Here is a 12222-nt window from a genome sequence, read left to right on the forward strand (position 1 = left end):
ACACTGGATGCCATTTCCCTGACCCTGTCCCACGCTGAAGAAGAAACAAAGATTCAAACACTCTGCCAAACCAAACGCTAGCCTAAAATTCCCTTCTCAGATCAGATCCATTCTTTTAGGGACAGTTTTTCATTCTTGGGATGTCAAGAGGGGCTAAAAGAAGAGACAGAAAGCAGAATTTAAAAATATGAGTTTTAGGAGGGAGGAATGTGAGAACTATCTCTGCAAAGGTAAGAGGGCAGAATGAAAGAGATTCAGAGGATGAACCAGCCTAAAGTTTGGGTCTCCTCCACCTGCCACCTCACCTACATCTGACTGGTTTTGGACAAACTGCAGTTCTGACCTCTCTAAACAGAAGATAGCAGGCTTGGACACCTAAGTGGGAAAGAGGCTTTTAACGTTTTTCTTTAACTCTTGATGGAGGTCTAGTTGAATTGAACAGTGAGGGAATTTTCCTGTGAGAAGAGGCAATGTGAGCTTCCGTGATGGCTCAGCTGTGAAAGAATTCGCCTGCCCTGCAGGAGATGCAGTTCTGTGGGTGCGATCCCTGGGTGGGGAAGATCCCATGGAGAAGGAAATGGCAACCCACTCCAATATTCTTATCCCATGGACAGAGGAGCCTAGTGGGCTATGATCCATGGGGTCTCAAAGAACTGGACATGGCTTAGAAACTAAACCACCACCACCACAGAGACAATGCTAACTCCACTCTCCTTATGACAGGTGTTAAATGAAGTATGTACCAACAACAATAAATTAGTTTTTGTTGTTAATCAAATTTATGCTGAAAAAAATTTTTGCTCCCACAGAAAACATTGAGGGAGTCAGTGGTTATGTGATTGACATAATTGTTCAGCTTCTGTGGTTGTTATTGTGAAGAAGGGATGACACAGATAAGATAAAAAATCAAGCAGATTCAGTCATATTTCTAATCTCGGACTACTCGTAACTGAACGTAACCTAAAAATTTAAATCTGAATGTAACACTTTGCAAGCATGTTAGTTGGCTTTTCACAAGGATTTTCTTGAAAAACGTCTTAATCTAAAAGAAGTGAAACAAAGGATTAGAGACAATGTGTTGATGCAAAAAGAGGGTGGGTTTTGGAGCCAGGCTTGATGAACTTTGTTCTCAGTTATGTGAATTTGGTAAGATTAAACTCCACTTCTCTGAGTTTTAGTTTATTGTATGTTTAACAGTGAGATAGAGTTAATAGGAGATAATACAAAAAAAAGCATTTATGTGCTTATGGTGCCATACTTAATATTATGATTAAGAATCACAATGATTAAGAATCTTATGATTAAGAATATTATGAAACTTTTTAGACACTCCTGCATGCCAGCAGGATAGATATTTGGGGGCAGATAGACTTTGAGCCAGTGATATGAACACTTCAGAACTTATATTTGTCTCATCCTACAGTTGTGTGGTTTTAGTTTGGATCTGTGATGTCACATTTATATCTTTTTGACAAGGAATGATAGATTCCTTTGAAAACACATTCTGTTAGATGAGTGGGTTGATTTTATAACTGACAATACATGTCTTATATAAGATACCAAATGTGTCCACTACACAAGCACCTAATTTATTTTTTTTAATTCAGTCCATCGTGGGCATTTAAATGGTAGAATGCATAGAAGAAAGTGCACTGGAGAATAGATATATTTAAAATTCTTGTCCCCATGTACATCAACAGATGAGTGGATAAAGAAACTGTGGTACATATATATAATGGAATGTTACTCAGCCATAAAAAGGAACACATTTGAGTCCATTCTGATGAGCTGGCTAAACCTAGAGGCTACTATGCAGAATGAAGTAAGCCAGAGAGAGAAATGCAGATATCATATATTAGTGCATATGTATGGACTCTAGAGAGATGGTATTGATGAAGCTATTTGCAGAGCAGCAGTGGAGATGCAGACAGAGAGAACGGACTTATGGACATGGTGGGGGAAGGCAAGGGAATGACAAATGGAAAGAGGAGCATGGAAACCTATGTACCACCACATGTAAAACAGTCAGTGGGAATTTGCTTTATGATTCAGGGAACTCAAACTGGGGCTCTGTGACAACCTAGAAGGGTGGCTTGGTGTGGGAGGGTGATTCAAGATGGAAGAGAGAAGGGATATATGTGTACTTAAGGCTGATGCATGTTGATGTATGGTATTAACCAACACAATATTGTAAAGTAATTATCCTCCAATTAAAAATAAATTTTAAAAATAATTTTTAAAAAATTAAAAAAAATTTTTTTAAAGCACCACTTTGTAGCTCTATGATCTTGAAAAATATATGTAACTTCTTTCAGCTCCAGTTTCTTCAATAAGAAAATGGGAATGATAATTCTATCCTGTAACATATTTTGTTATTTATGTATGATCAAATGAAATCACTAATATACACTTTGAAAGTTGTTGCACACCATCCCAGTTGAAAGTATTATTGGGTTGAACCTAGGTAAACTAAAACAAACTTTCAAATTCAGACAAAATTTATTTAGACAGAATCATTTTTTTAATTATTAGCTTTGTTATCCTTTAGGTCAGAGGTATAACAATTTTCATTTTTAATATTCCTTTCATTATCAGAGATAATGAAACTTTTCCCTCTTTTCTGAGAAACAGTAGCAAATAGTAGTGGATGGTTGCAGGTCTGAGCATTGGGGTGCCTGTGATCTAAGTTGTACTTTTTTTGTTTATAAGCTTGATAACTTATAGCAAATATCTTGTATGCTCTGGATTTTCATCATCTCTGTAGTAATGGAGCTTACTGTATTTTCTTCTGTTTTTATAAATTTATGTGAGCATTTTTTAAAACTATCACTTTAGTTCTCCCTGACAATTGAGAACTTCCCCAAAGATAAGTATATGGGTTACTACACATGGACTGTGTCATGCAATAAGGCTCTTATAAGGAAAGAGATATTCTTAAATATCAATATTAACCTCTGAATTCTAAAGTTTGACATTCTGTAAGGAAGAAATGCTAAGGAGTGACGTTTATGGTTTGTTTTCCAATTGCATCTGACCTTGATTATTTTGTTATTACATCAGTATAATAAGGCTCTTATAAGGAAAGAGATATTCTTAAATATCAATATTAACCTCTGAATTCTAAAGTTTGACATTCTGTAAGGAAGAAATGCTAAGGAGTGACGTTTATGGTTTGTTTTCCAATTGCATCTGACCTTGATTATTTTGTTATTACATCAGTATATTCATCTTTAATACAAAGTGTTATTGTTTTCCTCAGAAAGGCTAACATTTTATTTGACATTCAGAAAGGCTTCCCTGGTGGCTCAGATGGTAAAGAATCTGCCTGCAATGCAGGAGACCTGGGTTCGATCTCTGGGTTGGGAAGATCCCCTGGAGAAGGAAATAGCAACCCACTCCAGTATTCTTGCCTGGAGAATCCCCATGGACAGAGGAACCTGGTGGGCTGTAGTCCATGGGGCCACAAAAAGTCAGATATGACTGAATGACTAGAGCGTTCTTCTTTTCAGAAGCGCCAACTTTTTGCTATATTTATTATCAGGTAGCATGCTTAAGACTATTTCAAATAAATAAGCTAATTTTAATCTCACACCCTTTCATTGTTGGTTGGGCTGCCATTTATCAGTTAGCAATGCACTTGGAGGCTGGCATGCTCACAGAATAGCATCTTTTAGATGCACACAGCCTTAATTTATCTTGATCTTGAGCAGCAGTAAAAATGAGGAGAGATATTGTAAAAATATTCAATGTAACTCGAACACTTTTGTTAGTTAATCATCACATTTAAACTTATGTTTTGTGAGGAAACCCATATAAAACTAAAATAAATAAACATAAATCACTCTTGAAAGGTGTTCAATTATCCAACTCATAATTATAGTAAATGTTGATTAATTAGTCCTTTTGCTGTTCTTTTTCTTCTTTGTATTGTCAACTTTTGATTATCTATTCCTTACTATATATTGGGTTATGAGAGAAATAAGAGAAAAAGTAATCTAGCTGTTTATGTTATTTGCTTATCTTTCTAGCGAAGTAACCATTTGTGGTTAAAAATCAGGATTAAAAAATTTGTAGATCTTATATGTGATTTAAAATTTTTCATTAAGAAACAATATTCTATTCATATACTAAAATGATAAGGCCCAAACTATATTTTCCATTCTTTTCTTCAAATATAACTGCAGATGATAGCTTGAGTGTCTTTCCAAACTCTTTTCTGTATTTGTCCACCTGATATTTGCACATCTGCAAGTGTGGCTGGTATATATAGGATTATGCTATAGACGAGGCATCTATAATTTGCACTTTTCAATTTAATAATATACCTTGGAGACCTTCAGTGCAGTAGTATCTTCCTTCTTTTACATTTTTGCAAATCTATTAGGCAAACATCTGATTGCTTTAAAAAATTTGTGTTGAACATCTTTTCACGTGTTTATCGGCTACTTTAACTTTTCTCTGTAGTGATGTTTGCATATTGTTTTGTTTATATTTTATTTACAGTTTTTATTTTGTTTTTAACCTTGCACACATGGCTTCTTTACTTTCAGCCTACATTGCAGGAGACACAGGAGATGGCGGGTTCAATCCCTGGGTTGGGAAGATCCCCTGGGGGAGGAAATGACAGCCCACTCCAGTATTCTTGCCTGGAGAATCCCATGGACAGAGGAGCCTGGCGGGCTACAGTCCAAAAGGTTGCAAAGAGTTGGACACGACTAAATGACTGAGCACACATACACTGCACACATACCTGTATTGGTTGCCATATTGTATTATTTTTTATTTAATTTGCAAAAGTTGTTTATAAATTCTAGATGTCAGTCTGTTGCTTGATGTTGAACTTTGCTATTTTTATCATTGTTTGTCAACTGCTTAAAATTTTTTATATACTCAAAATTACCATTTTTTTTCTCTTTGCCTTCTGTATTTTGTGCTTTGCATATGGTCTTCCTTTTGCCATGGGTTTTTATTTTCTTGTTTGTATAGATAACCAGGTGTTTTAGCCTGTCAAGTATCTTTCAAATAGCTGATTGGACTGTACTCCCACATTTCTCAAATATCACACAAGTTTTCCATTAAAACTGACAAAGTTTGTTACTCTAACTTTAAAGAGGCTGTGGCTATGTGACTTTTGACAATCATTTCAGCATGATACTTTTTTCAGCAGTCATAATGAGGTAAACATTGAATTTTTGTTAGTTATATTTGGCCTCAAGCATAAACTTGAACAATTTGTGTCAGTCATTAGACAAGTGCTGTAGCTATACACCAAACTGCTCTTTGGGTTGTTAACCAAGGGGCATATGTATCTGCATTTTCCCCCTCAGTGTAACCCTACTTTGAATGCCATGCAATTTACAGCCAAAAAATGATTTAAATTCTCATGTTTAAAAAATATTTTAGGTGGAGAAATGAAAGATCTGTTCATGTAAACATATTTTTTCCTTCAGTTTTGTCAAGGCAACATGCTTCACAAGTCCTGGTTAGGAGACGCCGTGCAAATTCATTGCTTGAAGAAACGAAAAAGGGCAATCTTGAAAGAGAATGCATTGAAGAACTGTGCAATAAAGAAGAAGCCAGGGAAGTCTTTGAAAATAACCCGGAAACGGTAAGAACTCATGAAAAGTGGTCAGTTAGTATACCTAGACATATAGCTACAGACGGAACATTTCTAGCTTTAGTTTCTCTGTTCCCTCGTGTTCCTTTTTGAAAGTTAATGATTGTGTATATCACCTTCTGTGGGTTCAATCCACATACCAGTGCAGGAGACACAGGAGATGTGGGTTTGATCCCTGGGTCGGGAAGATCCCCTGGAGAAGAAAATGGCAACCACTTCAGTAATATTGCCTGGAAAATCACGTGGACAGAGGAGGCTGGTGGGCTGCAGTCCATGGGCTCCCAAAGAGTTGAACACAGCTTAGCAGCTGAACAACAACAGTATCACCTTCTGCATTTTCCCACTGAAGCATTTCAGGAGGAAGTACCTTCAAGGGTGGGCTTGTTAGGGAAATACTACTTGCCAAAAGCAGTATGCGCTGACCAAACTATAACTCAGTTATACCTAATTATCACAAATAGTAGTTACAAACCATGAAATCCATGGTTTTCAAAACCATGAAATTTCATGGTTTGTAACTACTTTCTCCCAACCAGTATTTTGTACTGTGTGTGTGTGTGTGTATATGATTACATCGTTACCACTATGCTTCATTAATTCTCTCCATTGGCATTTTTAACTAAGCTTTAGAAAACAGAACCTCTAATTCAGAGCTTGGTACATAATAGGTACTCAGTGAATGCTTACTGAAGAACTCATTTCAATACTGTGTTTCCTAAGAACACTTTGAGACCCTTAGAGCTAATCTTTAGCCCCCTAATTCTCCTAGAGAAGCCTTTCTCTAACTTGTTCTGTGGGTAGCAAGAATATAAATAGTGCCTCTAAGAATTAGGATGAGGGTGACCTTAAGAATTAAAATTTGATGACCTTTGGGGTTACTCTCGATTTTTTTTCCTGGAATGAACTGTATATCCAGAAGGAAACGAGGGAGGCAAAAGTATCTGCATATGTATCTTCAAATACTTCCTTTACTTCTGACTTAGCTCCTGGGACCATGAGACTAGATAAGCAGTGACAAGCAGGAACCATTTGTCTATAGTGAGAAAACTTGTCCAGGACAGTAATAACTTGTGTTTTCTGGGATTACCCTTTAATCATCTTACCTCCACATACTCTAATAGGTTCAAAGGGAATTTTCCCCAAGGTACCCATTTTTAACACTCTCCAAGATTGAAACCAAATGTTTCTCTTAGTTTTGCTGTCTTTTGTGGAAAAGCAATTGACAAGGCAAAAATATTATTTCACACAAGGGAACAGTGCACTCTTATTGTGTAGGAAGCAAATACACACACCACACACATATACATAAATGTTTCTTTTTATTATGGAAACTGAAACTATATCCCAAAGTAGCGACTTCTTCTCTTTTCACTGATTATCAACCATCTGCTATTCTTGTCCTGCCTATTCTGTACCCCACTCACTCTAATTTTTGTTTTGTTTTGCCGGAACATTTTAAGACAAGCCTGTGTGCCCAAGATTTCATTTTAGTATATCACCCATCAGTCCTTAAGCATGTATTTCTGACACTAAATATGTTCTCATAGTTTAACCTCTGAGTGGCAAATGGGCAATGAGACAGAAGACGCATGGAGGGGAGGGAAAGAGTGGAGAAAAGAAACTCGTTTATATGCTTCCCTCCTCCACTCATTCTGATAATGGTGTTACTGATAGAAGAAAAAGAGATGATGGTGAGAGTGAGGAAGAAATGGGAGAAATGAAAGAAAAAGCATTTGTTATTGTTTCTCACTTTCTTTCCGTTCCCAAACACTCCCTGTCTACATCCCCCATACCCTAGTCCACACTCCCAGTCACCACCTTTTTGCTTATCCCCCATTGTCCCTAATGTAATCCTTTCCCCATTACATTATCTCTTGTTGAACCCATTCATCGTTACCCATGTCCTGGCTTTTTTCTGTAGAACAGGGGTTCCCCAACCTCTGGGATCTAATGCCTGATGATCTGAGGTAGAACTGAAGTAATAATAACAGAAATAAAATGCACAATAAACGTAATACATTTGAATCATCCTGAAACCATCCCCACTCCCTTGGTCTAGAAGAAAAATTGTCTTCCATGAAACCGGTCCCTGGTGCCAAAAAGATTGGGTATCGCTGCTATAGAGGACAGTATCAATGTCTGAATAGCTTAGTGGTTGGATCTCATTCTTAGAAACTAGTAGATAAGTGTTGTGTAGGTTTATATGTGAGAGGAGGAAGGAATAAGGACGTTAATTGTATCCTGAATGAAAGTTATACTCTGTACTTGAGGTTGTTTTTGTGTAGAAACGTTGGTTTCTCATGAGGAGTTCTTATGCTGTTAGCGCTGCACGTTAGATATTTTATGACTTAAGAAGGCTTTCATGGACCAGCCTGGGGACCTTTCCATCAGAAATTCATTGATAACATTTTTCTCCTTTTGGTAAAGTATATTCCTTAGTCCAAATTACTGATCTACAGAAAAATTTCTTGGTACATCACCAGTTTATAAGTAAGGTATTACATGTACGTAAGATGCTAAAAGATAAATGTCCACTTCAATTCAAATTATGCTACTGTTATTCAGCAATTAACCTGGTGTGTGTGTAATCAACATGAAGTCAAATATATCAAATGGGTATCTAATCATCATGGAAAAATTAAAGGATTTACAAAAAGGGGGCATATGTAGTCACATTTAACATATTCAATAGAACCTGTTTTCAGTTTAGAAGTCTTTGAAGCATGATTTAGTTGATCAGTATTGCTTTAAGCCTAAAAGCATTTTATTGGCTTAATGCTATTAGCCATATACTTCTGGTGTACCTTTTACGATAGAAAAAATGTTATATTATAATGTGAAAATGACAGTTATATGTAATTTATTGCATCTTTACTATAAAAACATGTTTTAAAATTAAATGTTAACTTTATAGTGAAATTTAGCTTTGTTAAGGTATATTTTTTCTTTTTTTTTCTAGGAATATTTTTATCCAAAATATTTAGGTAAGTTTAAAGGATCTCAATCATATAATCTTAGAAATGATAGAAAACTTAAATATGATGAAGTCCAATCCTCCGTTTATATATATTCTACACCATACAGTTTCATTAGCCTTGGGAGTAAGATCTCATTCTTTATACTGATTTGCTATCCTTGGTGTCCTTTTATTTAAAGACATGTAGGCACCCCACTCCAGTACTCTTGCCTGGAAAATCCCATGGATGGAGGAGCCTGATAGGCTGCGGTCCATGGGGTCGCTACGAGTCGGACACGACTGGGCGACTTCACTTTCCCTTTTCACTTTCATGCATTGGAGAAGGAAATGGCAACCCACTCCAGTGGTCTTGCCTGGAGAATCCCAGGGACGGGGGAGCCTGGTGGGCTGCCGTCTATGGGGTCGCACAGAGTCGGACACGACTGACGCGACTTAGCAGCAGCAGCAGCCAACTTTCACTTTTCTTTGCCTGTCTTATTTGGCAGCATAATAGAAAAGCCAAAGTCCTAAGAAAAATAATAATAATATGATGTGGGCTCTAGTCTCAGACCTAAAAGTTTCAGCTGTGTCAGATTAGGCAACTTATTTAACTTTTTAGTTTCTGTATTACATTATGTTGTAACTTTATTTTCTAACTTCAGAGCTATTGGGAATACCAAATAGACACATGAATTAGATAGATTTTTAAAAATTATGTCGAATTTTCTTCAAATGTAAAGTAGCATTCAACCGATTTATATAGTTTAAAAAAAAAAGTATGACTTTTTTTTACTATGACTTATTTTTGAGTCACATTTTATATTTTGGTCTTTATTTGGTTATTTGTGATGAATTCCACCGTTGAGAACAGAAATGCTCTACCTTAGTTAAAACCTTTTTGTCCTTTGATGTGTATATTTTGTAGGCCAGTGTTCCTAATTGGGAAAAAGAAATGTTTATAATCCTGTCACTGGTAAACCTAATAGTAATTTCAGTAATTACCACAGTTCATGCTGGGAGCTCCTTACAGTGAGATAATGTCACCCAAGAAATTAGATCACTATTACGTATTTTTTGGACAGGGTTTGCATTTAGAGTTGTAAGAGTTCAGGAAACATGTTAGTCTATCCACATCCTCCATGCACTACACAGAAAACATGGAATTTGGGCAAAAATACTCAGGGCCTCATTATATAAAGGTAAGTTTTTATTTATTTTTTTTTAAAGGTAAGTTTTTAAATTGTGTTCTTTTCCTTAGAAAATAGAGTAAGCAACTCTGCCATCTGTGTAGGCCTGTAAAATATCACCTGATTAAATGGATGATTAAATTTATGAGAGAAAAACTTTTTGGGAAGCATGCTACATTCTGAGCCAAAATGTAAACATCAGAAATAGCTTTTAGTTTTTAGTTCTTGCCAAACTGGTGGATTAGTTCAGACTGCTGACTTCCCTTAAAATCATCTCGAAAGAAACAATAGCTATTCCAGGCACTAATAATAACAAAATATAAGGGGAAAAAAGGTCAAGAAATGTGAGAAGTCAACGGATAGCCTGAAGGCTGCCTGACCCACTGTGTGTGTGGAGACCTGGGGTGCTGACTTCTGCTAAGAGGACACTTTGGGAATTTTCAAAAGAACCTGAGCATTCAAATCAAGCAAAGTTTTAAAAGTATAACAGAGAAAACCCTGAGTAACAAAAAAATAAGGAAATAACAAAAATAGGGATGGAAATAAGTTAAAATGGAAAACAAAGAGAGGATTAACAGAAGAAAATCTCATTCTTTGAAAAGGCAAAGTAAGGGAAGTAAGCTAGATGAACCTCTGGCAAGAATAAACAAGGAAAAAGAAAAAAAGGGAAAGAAGAAATTCCAAAACACAAAATGTAGGTTACAGGGGGGAACTACTATAAACCCAACAGAGATTGGATTTATAATCATAAAATAAAGATGATAAAATAAAATATAATCATAAAATGTTACAAAAGATAATCGTATGGCAGTATGGGTATAGGAGCGGTCATAGTCTAGAACCAAGATTTCTTTCTAGTGTGTTCTGTCCTGACCACTGGAACTTCTCCTGAAAGTGCCTCTTTCTTAGGCTTCCCTCCATGATGGCCCAGGTTTCTATTCCTAGTTCCAGTTCTTGGGAGAGCTTCTGCTGCAGGCTACAAAAGCTAAGAGGATCTCTCTCCAGTTCTCACCTTTCTACTCATTCTCTCCCACTTCCTGCATTCCTCTTGGACAATAAGAGAAATGGGAAAGTAAGGGATAGGATTACACTGCTTTGAGTAACCCTGCAACCTACTCTTCACGCTGTAATTTAAAAAAATTAGAAAAAAAAATTCCAAAAAAATGTTATCAATGTATTAGTATGGACTCATATATAAGGTGGTTTATGGGTTAAACATACTTTGTAGTCTGGCCTGGGGTCCTAATCATCATATGAAGCATTTCACCTGAATCTCTAGCTTAAGGGTTTTGAATTTTGGCTGTCAGATTTGTCCAGAACTGCAAAATGAGCCTTTCTTACACGCCAGAATCCTAATGAAATGTTCACACTAGAGTAAGATAATTCTGGGAGTGGGTGATTCAAGAGGAGGAACAAATGAATTCAGGGAAAGAATACTCAAACCTAAGATTGCCTAGGTCTCACTGGGTCTCCAGAAAGACTACAATGTAAGTGTAAGTATTGTTTTTATGGGAAAATATTATAACCTACCTTGGTAGGCTAAATAGTGACTGCCCTCCTCCAAAAATGTTCACGTCCTACCTTTAGAACCTCTGAATGTTACCTTAATTGTTATTTTTGAAGATTTAAGTTAAGGATCTTGAGATGAGGACATTATTTAGTGTAGTTATAAGCATTCTTATATAAGGGAGGCAGGAGATCAGATTCGTAGTAAGATATATGACAATGAAGCAAGAGTTGAGAAGGATACGAGGTTGGAGCCATGAGCCAAGGAATGCTGGTAGCTTGTGGAAGCTGAAGAAACAGAGCAAATAGATTCTCCCTTAGAGTCTTTAGAAGGAACACAGTCCTACCAACACCTTGATTTTAGTCTTCTGATCCCTGTAACTGTAAAAGAATAAATTTGTGTTATTTTGAGCTGGTGACATTGTGATGATTTGTCACAAAAGCAGTAGAAAAGGAATATACACACAGACTTCAAAATGAGCCTTTGCCCCCACCTGTAATAAACTGTGTCCTCCAAAGATTACTGCAAAAATATGTCCCATCTCACATATTCTTCTGCAGTGTCACCTTGCCACTTTCCCATCACTATGTGGAATCTATCCTTTTCCCCCTCCCCCAAATCTGGGTGGTCCCTGAGACTGCTCTGATCAACAGACCATGATGGAAGTGACACAGTGCCTCTTAACTGGCCTGGCAGCTTCTTTCTTCTTCCTCTTGGAAGCTAAGTACCATGAAAGCAGAGCCCCTTTAGGACTGCGTACTCAGGGAAACGCAACCTTGTGGAGAAGCCCTGAAGCATGGCATATACCGCGTGGAGAGAGAGATGCCAAAAGCCTGCGCTGTTAAACGTGTGAGTGAAAAGTCATCCAGAAAGTGGGTCTTCCAGCCCAGCCACCCTGACTGGTCCTGTGTGCAGCAGAGACAGTTTAAGTAAATAAACCCTTTCTAAATATTTG

General features: G+C 36.9%; 1 protein-coding gene across 1 annotated transcript in view; it reads left to right on the plus strand.

Annotated features, from left to right (window-relative positions):
* The window catches only part of PROS1 (protein S), a 68665-nt gene that overhangs the window by 19039 nt on the left and 37404 nt on the right, over positions 1 to 12222 (plus strand). The window contains exons 2-3 of the mRNA XM_065913577.1: positions 5451 to 5608; positions 8577 to 8601. Coding sequence (XP_065769649.1) covers positions 5451 to 5608; positions 8577 to 8601 — 183 coding nt within the window. The remainder of the gene's footprint in view (positions 1 to 5450; positions 5609 to 8576; positions 8602 to 12222) is intronic.

Source organism: Muntiacus reevesi, chromosome 21 (genome assembly GCF_963930625.1).
Source record: "Muntiacus reevesi chromosome 21, mMunRee1.1, whole genome shotgun sequence".
NCBI lineage: Eukaryota > Metazoa > Chordata > Mammalia > Artiodactyla > Cervidae > Muntiacus > Muntiacus reevesi.